This window comes from Podarcis tiliguerta (genome assembly GCF_965153285.1).
Source record: "Podarcis tiliguerta genome assembly, chromosome: 9".
Classification (NCBI taxonomy): domain Eukaryota; kingdom Metazoa; phylum Chordata; class Lepidosauria; order Squamata; family Lacertidae; genus Podarcis; species Podarcis tiliguerta.
In genome coordinates, this window is record NC_139542.1 from 45,936,373 (window position 1) to 45,954,428 (window position 18,056).

Sequence of the window (18,056 nt, forward strand, 5' to 3'; positions counted from 1 at the left end):
AAATAGTATGTTCCAGAATGTGTGAGACTTAGGTTCAAATCTCTGTTCAGACATGAATTTATTGGCTTCGATTCACTGAGTCTAAAAAGAGCTCTGACAGGAAAAATGGAAGACTCCAACAATCTACCTGATTTCATTTGTGTTTCATTGCATGCCTCTTCCCCAGCTTCTTTGGCTTTCACCCAAAAGCAAACCTCCATGTACTTCTGCTCCCTTTGTGTCTTCCTGCTTCTCTCTTCCCTTTCTTAAGCTCCTACATGTAAAATGGGCTCATAAAACTATACTTTGGATTCTTTTTTTCCTACTTCAAAAGTCTGGTGCTGTTTTTCCTATGAGATTATGATTCCCTTGGTTGCCACTTGGTGGTGGCAGCCATAATGTTCAGCAGACAACATCTCCACTATGGCTGCTTTGTCATCACTTGTTTTGAATACATTGCTGAATACTCCTAACGACTAACAGGAAAGAGAAACAACGAGACTTTCAGTTGTCAACAAACTATGTGATTCTTCTACCTGTGTTGTAATGCTTGGTGCAGTAACATAAATCTTTATCTTCTTTCAAGAGAAACTGTGGCAAAGTGAGTCCATCAGCCACCTGGACAGCCCCCTTTTCTTGCCACTCAAAGATGAGATCGTTCATCGTGTATCCAACTAGGAATTAAAAACAAAGCATACAGAAGATGTCATAACATAAAATTTGCTTAATCTCCAGATTCCATTATGAAGGGAAATTTTCAAATTTTGCCTGAGATTTTACTAAATGAAGAAAATACATTTTCTTCTTTATCATTCTTCTTCTTATTAATATTATATTATTATTATTATCACCATCATCACCACCATCATCATCATCAGTGTAAAGTGTAGGAGGAAAGAAGAAGAAGAAGAAGAAGAGTTTGGATTTGATATCCCGCTTTATCACTACCCGAAGGAGTCTCAAAGCGGCTAACATTCTCCTTTCCCTTCCTCCCCCACAACAAACACTCTGTGTGGTGAGTGGGGCTGAGAGACTTCAAAGAAGTGTGACTAGCCCAAGGTCACCCAGCAGCTGCATGTGGAAGAGCGGAGACGCGAACCCGGTTCCCCAGATTACGAGTCTGTCGCTCTTAACCACTACACCACACTGGCTCTGACATCCTGGCTCAAATTAAGCTCAGAGTATCCCCATTAAATGTGCTGATCTATGAAATCAGTGCTTATTAATTTCATCAAAATTGACCAGACATTCTGAAATATTCCATCTATTTGTTTGTCTTCCCTGAGGTTTTCCTTTGATGCTTAGCTGGGCAGTGATGACAACAATGCAAAAAGGTATAGTGTAAATGTTTCCTGTTTTAGTTTGGATTCCTGTGTTCTTTTGTGTTTGAAGTTTTTAATAACTATCTAGAAAGCCACCTTAGCTCTAAAATGGTGTTATCCTGTATATAACTTACTGCTGTGTTTCTCAATGAACAATATCATGCAATATTACCCTATTACAAATCCATAGAAGAAGCTTACAGAGAGAGAACCACAGATGCATATATTTTATCACACCTTGTATACATTCAGATGAAAACCAGCTGTGTGTAAAACAAATTATCATTTGAAGCATGTAGATTCTAGCCAGGAGTAAAATCTCATGAGTGCAACTCATTGAACTGACAAGGAACAACTGCTATGTCAAAATGGATTTTCAGAAATGAGATTCATTCATTTAATATGTATTTTAATTATAATTATCTGCCATGGCCACTAACTCGTTCTATGTTACAATTCATTTAACTATGAAAAATGCATAGGCAATTGCTGATACAATATTTTCTTTCTACCTTTTGTCCTTTTGAAGACATGGGGCAACCTGGAATTCACTTTTTCACTGCTATGTTTTAAAATCACTAAGAAAAAGATATCAGACTAGTAAAGGTTGAGATAGTATAAATTATTCTACAGGGTTGTAGCTGGGTTGAATTTGTGCTTTTCATATATACACACTATATAGCCTTTGCCAAAACTTGCATTGCACCAGCGTGTACCTAATCTGTAACAACAGACATGCCAATTTTAATAAATCTGGCATTACGGGAGCAACAAGACAGCACCCTAGGCAGATATGCCAACAAAGCACATCTAGCATTTGGGTTCCATTATCAAAAGTAAACCATTTTAGCATTATATAATAGGCACATGGAAGAGACACTTAAGGGATTTTCTCCATGGATAATACAGAAATTAAGGTGAAAGCCTTGGATACTCAGATGTCATTAACTCAGCAATACTATAGTTCCTCGGAGGGCATCTCAGGGGCCATACAAAACATCAGATCTCACTCTCTGAGTTCAGAGAGAGCGCTACGTTAGGAATGGTGGTCTGATTTAATTTGCTCCTCCCCAGTGCTGTGGAAAGATGTAAAGCCTGGCCCCAAAGTCAGGACAGTCCCACAAAAGCATCTGTTGGGGTGGTTTGGATCGTGTGACAGAGTGGTTTAAGACAACCTTTCTCAACCTTGGGTTCCCAGATGTTGTTCGACTAAAGTTCCCATCATCCCTAGCTAGCAAGACCAGTGGCCAGGGATGATGGGAGTTGTAGTCCAACAACATCTGAGGACACAACACTGAGAAAGAAGGGTTTAAGGGAATGTATGCCAGCTCAGGAGCTGGTGTAAATGAAGCATCAGGAAAATCAGGAAAAGTACACAAAACACACCTCCACCTTCACTTTCATCCTACTGGGAGAGAGCTCACTGGAGGTGTTTGATAAGGCAGAGAAAACACCTTCAGTCTCCTTTTCTTCTACCCCATGGTCTTATGGATGTTCACAGGAAGAAAGGTTCTTCCTCCATCCTTTCCCCTCAAAATCTTTGGAAAGTTGAGGGGGTCGTGCTCCATCCCTCATAGCTCAGGAGGGCCCCTCAATTGTTCAGAGAGGCTTTGAAGACAGCCATGTGCCTGTGAGGCACTATTCTTGTGTGAACTTATCTAAGGATGGAAGCTTTTAATCTTAATGTGTACTTTACCCACCAAGGAGACCCCCTTTGTGTCTCTTCCATATACCTATTATATGACAGTATGTGTTGTTTTTAAAGATGTGACCTAACACTATATAAGTCTGAGATTTTACACACTTCTTGTCTATCAAAGAATAAGGAGTGGTGGCATCAGCACTATTTTTAGGGTGTCTTTCTTTGCCAGTGTGTGATCCCAAACAATCAGGAATCTCAAGACGAACATGGTGTCCTTGCATCACATAGCTGATCAAATTCATGGTGGTGTCACAAAGGGTAGACAAAACCTTTCCACTGTTCTCTCTCTGAATGTATCTTTTTACATGGTTATTTAGTTCATTTTAATTTATAATATCAAAATTTATAAGTGATCTTCATGGACAACTAGGAGACTACATAACCTATTAAAGGATGAGTGCATCATTGGCTATAGTTTAGAAATTATTGGAACAGCCTGCCAAAACAGAGTGAGACTTTGGACTGATCCTGTGAGCAGTTGGCAGTCCCCCGTTCTTTCCCAATTCAGTAAGATTAGCACTTTAGACTGCTTTGTTGATAACCGTGTCAAACTTATTTCATATCATTGCAATCATGAGCTGACCCAAGACATATAAATATATTAGGAGAACTCTGTGTTACTGCACCAGAAATGACATCATTATCAAATACACTTTGTGCACCAGAGGGCAGAAAGTCACTGCGCTTGCCTCAGTGGGGAAGAGTGGGATTGTGAAGAGATGGGAGCAGACAAGCAGACCATGGTGTGTTCAAACAGCCTTTCAGAAACCGCCAAGCAAGCTACATTTTTGTAATTCTACATGCTTGATACAGGGTAGAACCAATAGGGATATGATTAACAGTCAGTATGATAGGATAGACTTGGATAATAAGCTTGTAGCATGATGCCAACATAGCAAAAATATCACCCATGGGCATCAAAGTCTTATTTCTGCAGCCTACCTTCTAGGATTGCCATATTTTGAAGAGGGGAAAAAAGAGGGCACTCTGACTACTCTGATTTTAAATACCCCTACTATATTTAGCCTATAGATGTTGTGATATATTGCTGAGGGGGTGGGTAGGAGAAGAGAAGAGGAAAGCAAGTTTTCAACCACCAGTTATGTCTAGATCTCATCGAAAAAGTATAGACAGAGACATTTTGGCAAATTTGAAAAATCCACTCAGAAGAAATTTAACCCCTGAAAAAGAAGTGTCCTGGAAAAAGAGGCACATAGTAACCCTACTTATCTCTAAACTTTGACTATGTGCCACCTGCAGCCCAGTCATCCTGGATAAGAAACAAGTCCTCTTCAGGTCTCCACACAATCCAATTCCTGTGGAGGAAGGCAGTGGAGATGCATCCACTTGTCCTGCTGCCATCATCACATCCTTGTGGCCTGCCCCTCCATTGCCCACATGTTGGGGTAGTGTCTGAAGAGTGGCGCCTATTCTATATGTGCCAGAGGTTCTAAAGCACAGGGAGGCAAGCAGGCTCTTTCTTCAGATATCCTACTCGGCAACATGTAGCCACCAGGGGTATGGATCTGTGGAAAAGCTAAGGAGATAGTGGGGCAGGAGACACAGCTCCATTCTCTTCCTCCATGTGATTATGGACCATGAATAACCATAGTTTAGAGGTCCCGGGCCCTAAGGAAGTCAGACTATCCTCCACCAGGGCCAGGGCCTTTTCAGTGATGGCTCCGACCTGGGGGAATGCTCTGTCCCATGAGACCAGGGCCCTTCAGGATTTAACCTCCTTCCGCCGGGCCTGTAAGACAGAGCTATTCTGCCTGGCCTTTAATTTGGATTCAGCCTGATCTTTTATTTTCCTTCTCTTCCCTCCCCCTCCCCTTTTATGAACATTACCTGCTCCAAGACACCACAGCTAATTCTCCCCTGGCCTCCTCGCTGGCCCAAGTAGGACTAATTCAGCCAGCTAGCCCTGGTGACTATCTAATGCTTATTACATGGATTTTCTCCAAATTGATTTCTGAACTTTGAATTTTATTGTTATTCATGTTTTTATACTGTATTTTACAATTAAGTGTTTTAAATTTGTTCTTAGCTGCCCTGAGCCCGGTTGTCTGAACCAGGAAGGGCGGGGTATAAATAAAAATGTATTATTTATTTATTATGATGATCATATGGAGGAAAATGCCCTAAACTATGGTGAGAGGCTTTACTAGGGAAATTGGTGACCTATATGTGTCCCACAAAGCCTAGTCTGGTCTACATGTCGATAACTAATACAAGTGGTGGACTCTGTGGCCTTAAAATAGAAAAAAGGAAAACTGGAAGAAATCTTTAATTTTATTTTTCAATGTTACTTTTCCATTCTGCAGAATGACCAGTATTTATTGCTGGATGCCACCCCCTCTCTTAGTTTTATCATATACACAAAAGTGCCCTCAGCACAATGGAAGGCTCCATAGTGTTTTTGTATAGGAAGCTTTTGTTCACAAAGAGCTCGATTGGTTTAGACATTTTGCCTTATAGTTCTCTGAGCCGAAGTGACTTATTTGAGTTCTGTTCTCATTATTTTTTTACAAATTACTATTTAGGGCACATGTTCCAGAGCAGCTTTGCTTTGCTGACTGAATCTGAGCGGATCTCTAGGAATCCCGCTGTGGTTCAAAAATATAAAAATGTTGACTGCAGTGATTTTACTACTTTTCGGCAAAGCAACCCAATGACATGCCTTTAGCAGGCCCAAATGCACAAGGCTCTACTTGATGAGTAGAATTCTAGGAGCTAGATATATCAAACATGCTTTTCAGTGTGACCCAAATTCCACTGAGAAAAACAAGTGGATACTATGGTTTAACATTCCAGCCCGCTTATTCTAGTCTGACTGGTGGACGATCACTACTATTAATATAAATCTCACATACATACAATATATATCACCCAATACTTGTCATTTTCTGCTGTCCCATATCAGGACCATTACAGGTAACTACCGGGGCAATTTGGCTATAACATAGAAAATATGAAAGAGAAGGCATCAGTGACTGTGTTTCCACTCTCCAAAATTTGGGGTCTCATTCAAAGAGGTTGGGGAGATGAGTATTTTCTTCATGCAGAAATGAAACAAGGGGATCATTATAATTATTTAGGATTGATTTTTGGCATAATTCACATACTTTGGCCACTAGACTACTGCTCATTCAATCAGACTTCCCTTTTCTTTCTTCCCCCTCGGAACCTCTCATGCTCCCCAAATTAGCTTTGGAGGGTCCTAAAAGCAGAAGGAGAGGAAGGTGGAGGTCTGATTGTGCAGAGAGAAGTCCATTCCACTTCTGCATGGATACCATTGGATATCACCCATTACTGCCTATAATATTTGATCCATATAACATCAACATGAAACATGATGCATTTGAAGAAGGCAGCTTTTGCCTATGAAAGCTTATGCTGCAATACTTAAATTGCTTTCAAAGTGCCACAGGACTATGTGCTATGAACATGAGAATACTATGTTCACACTTACAGCTTTCCAGCTGCATGATACATGTTTGGACATCCATTGGGAAATTTTTGAGGTCCATTGGGCAGGAGAGTATTAAAGTCAATCTGAAAGAATACAGAAGAACTATTATAAAGCGAATGTTGGCCAACACACATTGTCTCATATTCAAAATTACTACACACACATCCATTATTCAATAAAGAACAAGAGTCTTGGAAAGCAGGCAGGTGTACAAACCATTTAGGCATTTGGGAAATAATATGAAGTCAATATGCTTAATTTGTGGAGAAAAAATAAGGTTTTCAATTCTACCTTACTTGGAAGTAAACCCCATGAAAATAAATGCAGCTTACCCCCTGAGTAAGCAAGTTTTTCACGACAGCATTTTCTAAATACAATTCCTGCCCTGATCGAATTGTATTGTAGCCTAGACCCTAACCCTGCAAGTCCATATTAGTTGTTTGTGATATTACAACCAACAGCAATTTAAGTCTTTCAAATAAAAGCCCTCTGAGCCTGCTGGAGGAAACCTTCTGTTTCCTACAAGGAAAGATGATCCTTTATGATTTCAGTGAAAGTGTTGCACTGGTATCCTCTGTCTACAGGTGCCAGAAAGGTAGAATGAGTTAATGGAAGAATCCCCTAACAAGAGTGAAAATGAAGGACCTTTGGAAAACAACATTCACAGAGTTGTTTTTGGTCCCCCCCCCCCCCGGGGAGGAACCATCTAAGAAGGGGTGAAATCTAAACAATGTTACACTTTGCACAACGTTGTACAATGATCTACACATAGATTTCTCAATCTGAAAAGAATAGTGCCAGAACTGGCTCTGTGTGTGTCTCCCATTTCATAAAGGCAGCAGGGAAAAGTCACTTTGTGTCTGAGACCTGACCAAGGGGCAGCTATTACTGGGTGGTTAACTTTCTGGATCATGGTCAGAACTTGGCTCCAAGTCAGGTCTTGAACCAAGAACCTGAGAAACATGTAGCAGAGATTTCAAACCCAGGTTTGATAGTTACTTCAGTTCCAATACCTTTATCTGTTTAATAGATTTTATGCTGCTTCTGCTGCTACATGATTGTGGTCATGGAGGGGGAAAAGGCAATTCTGCACAGCTCTTATTTATTTGACTTCACTTTAAATGTTTTCATAGTTCTCTTAAAACTACTATTATCTGCTACATATGCTTAACTGAGTCATCAACACACCCCAAATGGTGGGAAAGACTTCTTCTTTTTAACACACATTGCATACTTACACTATGGACTTCACTAACACTAGATAGCCACCAGCTTAGATGATTTTAAAAGATTATACAACTTCATGAAGACAAAGCTTTAAATAGCTACTAGTAACATGCTACCTCCTGGATCAGAGGCAACATGCCTATGAGTATCAGTCACCAATACCAGGCAACAGTAGGAGAAAATATTGCCCTCATGTACTGCCTGCAGCCTTCCTATAGGTATCTGGTTTGTCCCTGCTGAAGCTGGATGCTGGATTTGGCCTGATCCTGCAGGGCTTTTCTTACATCATGTTTTTTGTTCTTATTTTGGTAACTGCTGATCTATTGTGGTCATATGAGAAATTAAATATTACAAATCTCTAGACATCTAGAAGTGAATAATCACTGAACTGTTACTGAAATGAAGTAAGAAATTCAGAGTAGACATTCATTTAAGACTTCCATTCACAGTACTACTTTACCAGAGAAAAGACTCGCCCCTAAAAAAGAGACACAACTCTTATTAGCACAACACTTTTCTCCCACATCTAAGCTTAAGTTTGTTAATAGAAGGCTAGAACCAGTAAATAAAACTAAAAATAATGGGTTGTGGGTTTTTTTTTCCTTTCAGAAGAAAATTCAGCTGTGAGACCTCTGTGTTCAATTGAAAGAAATGGCCTCTACATGGAACCATGGCATTTTAAACAGCCTCCAGTTATTTCACCAATTGAATTACATATGGATGACTTAGAGAAATCAGCCTATGTCCTTGTATCTATGTATGTGAACAATCCACAAGGGAATGCAGTGACTGTTTTCATTAAGGGAAAGTGTACCGCATCCAAACTAAATCATAACCTCATTGCTTCCATATGACATCAGAGCCTTTTATTTGCAATTTACCTGATGGAATAGAGAACATTTCCATTTTTAAAAATCCGTAGCAATTTGTTGTCTGTTGTTACTTCATGAAAGTTGGCGCCTTTTTCATTGGCAAAGAACAAGTCAGGTTTCCAGATAGAGTCCAACATGGATGGGTCCAAATCTAGAGAGTCATCTGGATATTCACTATAAGCAAGACGGGGGTCATTCCAGTTCTGACGGAGAAAGATGTTCACACGATAATCCTAAAATAAAACCAAAAGTATTTAGTGTTTTTAGCTCCTATCTTTCATTTGGTTGAATAATATGGAATTTACTAGCTGTATCCTTTAAATAAACTTAACTCCCTGGAGTCCTTGATTATATTACTCATCCCTGGCTTCAACCTTATACTGTTTAGTCACTGAACATAATACTGTATTAAAACCTAAATTGCATTACAAATATTAATCCATCAATTTGGAAAGAAATGGTCACAGTCCTGAAACACTAATTATTTACAGAGAATAAAGCTGAAATGATTCAAACATGTATTATTTTGTACAATCAAAGAGTAGATTTATATTTACAGAGGTAATTTGCTTTCCTGTAAGAGGATTATTATATAATAATTCAGTTTCTTCTTCTCTTCTCAATTAGTATTAATGGACAAGAAATAAGCCTGACCTTATATAAGCCTAACAGAACATGTGCGTGAAGTACTTTCCCAAAACTCTGAGGAGATATTTGGGGGACTACAATATACTGTTGTATGGCATGCCATTGACATTTTTCAATGAACTCAGCAGCTTCAGGTGTGGGGTAAAGAAGAGAGAAGGCAAATCCTCCTGGATAAGGAGTTGCCTCCTTTGTTCCTAAGGTTTTCTTAATGGCTGCTAGGGCCAGTGCAGTGTAGTAATAAGAATGCTTCAGGTGACAGAGGACTCATATCACTCCTGAGCTATGAAACTCACTATTGTTTCTTATTTCATATAACAAGTTTTTCAAAAGGGGATGAAGATGTCTCAAAATGTCACAAAACAATGTGCAAATGATAAACATATAATATCCAAGAGTGATGCAAATGTATATTGGGAGCTCGTAGTGTAATACATTATGAGGACTGGGATAGCTGATAGTAACCGTGAATGAACAGAAACAAACACAATAGTTGGAGATGTGAGTGTTGAGGGTGAATCCATTGTGGGGAAAGCTGGATAGTGAAAGACATAATATAGCCCTCCTGGTGGTAAAACAAGTAGATTATTTGTGCATTTGTCTCTAGCCAGTAGAAATATATATGAATCTGGAATAAATGGAGAGGGGGGCGTATAGTGGAAAAATGATATTTACCCCAGTAATTATGTTTTAGGCATTAATTTCCACTCTTTCTTTTCCATGTCCATTTTCCATTTCCCCTTTTCAAAAAAGGGAAAGTCCAACATTTATATGACAATTATATTTACTAATAGTTTACAGTGCATGTTCACCTGATACATTTTGACAGCCTTTCTAACTTTAGGAACAACTCAGTGAGCCATCAAGGCAGAATCAAAACCCCTCCGGAAATTTTGCACTTTCTCTAATAGAGCCTATGAGAGTGCCCTCAAATTTGGAAGTTTAGAGACGACCTCCCCCGCTGTTCTGCTGGGGTAGCATACATGCTCAGTGACATTATTCTTCCCATACATCTTTTATTCCTTTAGACTAGAAGTGAGAACACCTTTTTTTAAAAAAAAAACCAACCACAAATCTCTTGATAGTAAAATCCTTTACGTGGAATAGTTGTTGTAAGTGTGTGATGAAGAGACCGAAAGCTGGCAGCGCTGTCAGTAGTGTGAGTCACAATAGTGCTGCTAATTTCATCAAGGTCATGCAATCAAAAGAACTGGGCACATTTCAAGGGAACAATAGGCTTGCACAAAACAATTGCTTTTCCTGCTGCACCAGCCCTTAAAGGAACCACCGCAGCTCCTTTCCTTATCACCCTCCTTTTGCTTCATTTCAATATTTTCTTCTTCTTCTTTGCTTAAAACACAAACACAAAAGCAGCACCTTTGGCTGGTTGAATGAAATCTCCAGCATCCCCTGACCTTCTAATTTCATTACCATTTGCTCAAACTTGGATGAGCACATTGGGTGCATGTGCCAACACCCCCAAGCAGCCTTAGCGTCTAATCTTTTTAAACCTCACATGGTAGAACTGCATTCTATAATTAAAAATACAATGAATGGTTTGCAGTTAATTTGGATTGCATGCTTTACATGCTTACAACACAGAGATGTTTTTTAAAATCACAAAATGTTGTTGGATTAGGGCAAAGGATGAATGCAGCCTCGTTTCCTCAAACTGCAGACTCTTACAGTGGGTCCCTCCCAGGAATCGCACGCTCTGTGCCACAAGGTTAGCTTACCAGAGGAGGGAGCTGACAACCTCTTCTCTGCTGTACTTTGATGCAAATATAGTAGATCGAAATAGGATAGTTTTGTAGGAGTCAGGTGCAGAGCTGAGCTGAAACAGTGTCTTTGGTTTTGTTTTCAGTTTCATTATTGCCAAAAAGCACTTCCGTTTTTCAGTGCATTTTCCACAGCTTCCTGAAATTTCATTTATTTTTCAGTTAAACTCTGCACATTAAACCTCAGACACAGCTGTAAAAACCCTCAAAGGATGTTTGTTTAAGACTCTGTGGTAGTGTTCAGGCCCTGAGCTAGCCCAGGGATGGATGAATCAGCTTGTTTCCTTACTGTGCTCACTCATAATTCTGTTCCACCCTGTTTCCACATTAATCTGCGATCTGCATGCATATTTGCATAGTATTTCAAAGACACATTTCTTCTCCAGATAAGCATTTCATTTCTAAAGCTAGGATTTCTCAAAATATATATTTTGAAATGCACTTTAAAAAAGAAGACAAGAAATGTGTCGCCGCAGAGCAAATCTGATAGACAGCTATGTTCTGATCGACAGATTACTCCAAGAGGTGCAGACCAGGTCAGTTCATATCAGGATTCACCAGAATAGAATTCCTCCTGCATCCTTTGCTCATCGTGCATAGCTCAGGTGAACTCCAGAGCTTTTGAAGCAAATGAACTGTGCAGACAGGCATGTTGGAAGCTCTCAGACAGAACAGAAATGCTGTGACAACTAATCCCTAATCTTGTGTAACCAAGCCCAAGGAAGCTCCACACCCAAAATTGCTCTTGTAACTTCTTTGCTATGTAGGGCTGCCAAATCTTTAATCAGCTCCTACTACTTTGTTTATAAAGCAACATCATCTGCAGGCAGGTGATAATATTTATCTCCATGCTGTGAAAAGCAGCTTCACATATTGATTTTTTTCGGAATAGCTCAAACTGCTGGTCAGACTGTTTAGCTTTGATCTGGTCAATTGGCAATGCTGGGAGGGTTTTTTTTTTTTGGGGGGGGGGGTCTTTTCCGCTTGTTTGCCCACCAGCCATTTAACCAGCAACCATTTAACCTCTACAGCTGCCACCATACAATGCTCAAAAGGTGATGGAATGGGAAATAAGGTAAGATCAGAACAAAAAGAATTTTGTCTCAGTCATATAAATAGTAGGTAGGCAGTCATCAATATCTTTTTAGATTATCTTGAATCTTTGCTGTCTACAGAATTAACGATTGGAGAAACAAGTCTCTTTTCGGATGGTGAAAGAATTTATTTGACAGACAGGCTCAATAATGAACCATGTACCTAAAGGTGTGATTACTGACTGTGACAGCAGGCGTATGGATTTTTAAAAATGTAATCCCTGTGTTTATTATCAGTGCTACTGCAAACCAGTCACCAGGGAAGTGAACTGTGGCAAACAATTTGCTAAAGGCCTGCTTGGTAAAACACGCAGACTTTTTGCTGTTTTCTACGTACCATCAGTAAGCTACCAAAAAAAAAAGGTGTGGGAGCCTGATCCTATGCATATTTACTGACTGTGTTCAGTGGGCAAAGAACAAGAGTGCTGGAGTATGATGTTGTTGTATCCTTTGTGTGTCTCTTGACTCATCTAACACTTTATAGTTAGAATTCAAAAGTGACTAAAACTATGGAATGCACTTGCTGATACACTGTAAATGGTTCTAAAGGTAAAGGGACCCCTGACCATTAGGTCCAGTTGTGGACGACTCTGGGGTTGCGATGCTCATCTCGCTTTATTGGCTGAGGGAGCCGGCGTACAGCTTCCAGGTCACCTGGCCAGCATGACTAAGCTGCTTCTGGTGAACCAGAGCAGCACACAGAAACGCTGTTTACCTTCCCGCTGGAATGGTACCTATTTATCTACTTGCATTTTGATGTGATTTCGAACTGCTAGGTTGGCAGGAGCAGAGACCAAGCAACAGGAGCTCACCCCATCACGGGGATTCAAACAGCCGACCTTCTGATCGGCAAGCCCTAGGCTCTGTGGTTTAACCCACAGCGCCACCCGCATCCCACAGTATATAAGTGGTTCTAGCTGTACATAAAAAAGGAATGTAAAAGGCAAAATGATTATATCCACTTTGAAGCAGAAGAGAAGGAGCAGGTTTTTCAGCATATTATTAGAAGTTTATTGTGCATAACAGCAGCAAGGGTGACATGTTGCATCCTTCAATTTAATTAAGGGTAGCAAACATGTCGCTCCACCGCAAGAGTTCCACGAGACATATCTTCATGTGTATGGTAGACCATCTTCATAGGGAGGGACACTTGGATAGCAGAGTACAGTTGGAGGGAAAGTGCAATGATATGTTTTATAGGGTTTGTTAAGGATAATGGCGCCATAGTTTAATATTCATCCTTTTCACTAAGCACCTGCAGGCAGTTTACTGATGCTCAGGAATAGCAGCCATATTGAGAGAAAAAATGGCAGACCCATACCTAAGGCTACTATTGCAGATATCTATACTCAGATTTGCAAAGAATGGCAAAGAATCTGGAGCATGGAGAAATTATATTTACATGTTATTTGTCTCAAAAGTTTTCTTAAATGCATCTTCAGTTGATTTAAAACAAAACAGAACAAAACATGGGAGCAAGCTAAATGAAAGATAGAAACTTGGATAGTAAATACTTTAGTATTTACTGTATGCAGGGGACGCGGGTGGCGCTGTGGTCTAAACCACTGAGCCTCTTGGGCTTGCTGATCAGAAGGTCAGTGGTTCGAATCCCTGTGATGGCGTTAACTCCCATTGCTCTGTCCCAGCTCCTGCCAACCTAGCAGTTCGAAAGCATGCCAGTGCAAGCAGATAAATAGACACCACTATGGCAGGAAGGTAAACGGCATTTCCATGTGCTCTGGTTTCTGTCACGATGTTCCGTCGCACCAGAAGTGGTTTAGTCATGCTGGCCATATAATCTGGAAACCTGTCTGTGGACAAACACCGGTTCCCTCAGCCTGAAAGCAAGATGAGCGCCGCAATCCCATAGTCGCCTTTGACTGGACTTAACTGTCCAGGGGTCCTTTATCTTTACCTTTTATTTACTGTATGCAAAATATTGTACTTCAGTTTCCACATGAGAATAACTTTATATTGGTTTCTTTCATTTACCTTGGTAATCACTTCACACAAGAGTTAACACAGCAGATTCAATTTTGAGTGTGCAACAATTTCTGTTACCATCATGCAATTTATGCATATCTATACAGTTGTCCTTATTGTGTCAGATGCTTCCCTGGCTTAATTTGTGAACATACTGGGACCAGTCTAAACATAATACGTGTTAAGAACAAAAAGTAGCCAGAGGGAAATAATTTTTCCAATGTCTTCGGCATTTAGCTGTCTCTCCAAGTGTGTAGGTTAATCTCAGCTTGATATCTAGATGATTTTACCCTTAACTCCTATTAGAGTTAATGGCACTTAAACTCGTAAATCCCTCTCCATCAGCATAATGCACTCTTCTAGCCTATGTTCCTTTTGCAGCTGACAGTTTATTTGCAGTCTTCTTTCAGAGCCAAAAGTCACAGAACTTTACAATAATGGGAAATCCGAAATAAACACAGAAGCAAAACAAGCTGCCAACTTCTTAACCATCCATGGTAGCTGCACCATTAACAGCTGCTTGATGTGCATGCTTCAGCAGGTGACAATGTTTATTTATCTACAATGAACAAAAAGATTTGCCTGTTGATGTCTGCCAAGCAAGTGGTTGATGAAGGCTTAAAATATATATTCCACCGACAGTGGAAGATTGGAGATCAAAGTTGTTAGACTACGCTGAATTGGACAAGATGATAGGAAAGATTAGATACCTAAGAGACCAAAAGTTTACAGAAAACTGGGGAAAATTTGTTGATTATCTGGAAAATATAAGTGAAGGCGAAATAACGCTAGAAGGTTTTAAAAGAGCACTGTGAAAATATGAGAGATATTGTCCAAAGGAAACGAAGGGAAAAGATTCAAACAATGACAATATAAAGGATAAGAAATGCGTAAACTAATAAAGACTACGAAAGATTTATGGAAAAGTTGAAGGAAGTCCAAAAAAGAAAGACTTTGAATATTTGAATGTGAAAATATTGTATGTTTTGTTTTGTTTTGTTGTAAATTAATAAAAATTATTATAAAAAATAAAAATAAAAAATAAAAAATATATTCTCCGGCTATTGCAGATACAACATTCTGTTAAATTTCTTCTTAGGACCAATGGACAACTGAAGCCTGAGACTTTCTATGAAAGTTTCCACAAAGCTTCTATGGGTAGTCTAAAAGGTGGTGTTTCTAACATTTATAGAGGTCTTTTATCTTGTTTAATGGTTTCCAACATAAGTTTAAAAGGAAGTATGGGAAGCTGATATCGGTTTGACAATAGATGATAAAACTTGGCAAGCATTGTGGCAAAAGCCTCCAATTAGTGTTATGTTTGCTATCCATGATGAAAGTAATGTTATGCTAGTATTTTACTCCTGCTAAAGTTGCTAGGAAAAATGCTGGTCTTTCAAATATATATTGGAGAGGGTGTCGGGGGTGGGGATTCTTCCACCCCTCTCTTTTTGTTTTATTTTAAAACTAGTAAAAGTGTAAAAGAAAAAGTCAGGCCTCAATTTTTTCTCAGTCCATTAAAAACCCCATACATTATCATTTCCTTTATTATTATGGTGCTTCAGTTCCTGAACACTCAACAACAATTGCCCTCTCAACCACTTAATACAAAGCAGTCTTATTGACTTTCGTCTGCTCATTATGAGTGATGTATGGTCTGCCACATTTTGCATTTTGAACACACACAAGGCGTGTAGCCAATTCTTTTTTACACCAGCAGCATGCAACTCGGTGCCCCCACACGATGCTGATCTACAGCCTCTATCATCTCTGACCATTGATCATAGCTGGGGTTGACAGGGTCTGGAATACAAACACATTACTGGGAGGGCATCACATTGTTCATTCATACTCTCTGTACCCTGGATTGTCGATGAAATGCAAAGCTACACACTTGCTTCTCATGAATTTTGGGAGTTTTCTGGAGGCCAGCTGGGCTAGCAGCTTTGGAGTTGGGACAGCTGAGGTTGTCACATCCAAACAATAATTGTCATTTTTGCTGTTCAGGCTAGGCACTGCTGGCAATCATCTCCCTGTGTCTTTAAGTCTATTTTCCCAGTATGAAACACTGGGAGTGAAAGTTCCACTTGTTGAGTTTTTATTTGTCACACAGCAAGATACATGGAACCTGCCAGAAGTGAGTTAGCATGCAAGCCTAATTTCCTAGTTCTTCAAAATGTGAATAATGTGTTTCCAAGGCTGACTCTCTCTATGATTATGAGATTAATAGCCTCTTTGACCTGAGTTTTCTAAGAATAAGACAACTAGACAGCCTCACACAAAAGAGCAGATCTAGTGCCAGCTTCAGCATGCAAGTCAGATCAGTCACTTCCTGTTCCTGGTCCAGTCAATGTGCTTATTAGCAGCCAGCCTTGAAATGCCTGTGAGGAAAAGCTTGGCAGGGCTAAGCAAGAGACATGGTTCCTTTACACAGATAATTGGCTCCATTAAAGTCGCTTGCTGTTCGATCCCTTTCCAAGTGTCAATGAAACAGTGGCACATTTACTAGTCTCTTAGGATCTGCTGCTTATTTCAGAAGTGCTGTAGTATTCTGTTAAGCGGCTTAAGAACAACGAGGCACAATCTCTCACATTTCGGGAGATCGTCGCAGAACTATGGCAAGGGTCACTGGCAGGATCTAAAGAAAGACTTCCTGAAGAATGGGAGGTTCCTGATGATAGGAAGCTGGCAAATACAGGGCTGACTTGCTGCCTCCTCTCCTTCTAACCCAATGTGACATGTAACAACCACGAAAAATGCCGAAGGGCACAATATATTGATAACGAGAAGAAGAGTCTACAATAAAATAGGCAAAAAAATCATTACAGTTTCAAAACATACATCCCAGCAAGACGTACAAAGAACCATATAGCACAAACATTATTAGTGTATATATGTCTCTCTCATATCTGTCTCTACAGCCACAGCAGGTGTTGCAGCCTTCTAACAGTATATGACTTCACCCCCAAAGGTGCATTCCTCCACAGTATCCTGGGATAGATGGATGCCAGACCCAAGAATTCTCTAAGAAGCTGATGAGAGGCTTCCAGGTAAGATCCTGTTTGAAAGAACTTCCTAAGATGGTAACATCTTTAAAGCATTTTAAGGCCCTGATTGTAATTTCCACAAATGGGTGGGGAGACTTCAGGAATGGTTAACTCTCCAAACTAACTTGATTCCAGGAGGGCAAACCCACTGAAGGGGGTCTAAAATTATAGGTAGGTGATAATTTGGGGCTGCCTGGACATTCCTTGAAATCCTCTATGTGCAGTTTGGCCATTAGGCAAGCATGGTGATGTGGCAAGTGTGTGGTTACATAGAATGGTGCCTTTGCATTTGATTCCCACCCCCCTTTTTCTTTTTTGTACAGTGTTCTGAGCTGCCTAGTTCATGGGTAGGAAAATTGTGTTCCTACAGGGGGTGTTAGACCTGCAACTCCCATTGTCCCTGATCTCTGGCCATGGTGGCTGGGGCTGATGGGACCTGGAGTCCAAAAATGTCACCCAGTGGCTATAGGCTAGCCACCTTCTGCTCTCATTCATTAGTACTCTTGGCTGGTGACAGGCAAACAGTGCTAACAGGCTACAATTCAGGATGCCTCTGTAACCCCTCCCCACAAGCAAGGGGGAAGAATGCAGCTGTGACCACCAGCTCTTGCATTTTTATTCCAAGATTGATGGAAAGGAGAGACCAGCTGAAGAGGCAAAGCAGTCCCATCCTCTCTTGGAGTATATGAAGGTATAAACTAGTAGTACCATATGCAGGCGGGGGGTGGGTGGGTGGTAACTTAATAAAGCTCAGCCTACTTGGATACTGTCACCATCCTAAAATTTAATTTAAAGAATTTATTTTGCATGCACATTTCCTCTCCTTCATTTGCTCCGTTACTATGTTTTCTACATTAGCTTCTAGCATTCTTTGATAAATGGGAGACAACTGGGCATGAGGTGATCTATGCTTAGAAACTATAACTGACCAAGCA

General features: G+C 40.1%; 1 protein-coding gene and 1 long non-coding RNA gene across 3 annotated transcripts in view; one reads left to right on the forward strand and one right to left on the reverse strand.

Annotated features, from left to right (window-relative positions):
- LOC310685426 overlaps window positions 1-18,056 on the forward strand; it is a 621,470-nt gene that overhangs the window by 301,535 nt on the left and 301,879 nt on the right. The gene's annotated exons all lie outside the window — the stretch shown is intronic.
- GLRA3 (glycine receptor alpha 3) overlaps window positions 1-18,056 on the reverse strand; it is a 76,163-nt gene that overhangs the window by 22,830 nt on the left and 35,277 nt on the right. For both annotated transcript variants that reach the window (XM_083457449.1, XM_083457448.1), the window contains exons 4-6: window positions 8,584-8,807; window positions 6,476-6,558; window positions 516-653 (exon numbers count right to left, since the gene is read on the reverse strand). In XM_083457449.1, the coding sequence (XP_083313575.1) occupies window positions 516-653; window positions 6,476-6,558; window positions 8,584-8,807 (445 nt within the window). The remainder of the gene's footprint in view (window positions 1-515; window positions 654-6,475; window positions 6,559-8,583; window positions 8,808-18,056) is intronic.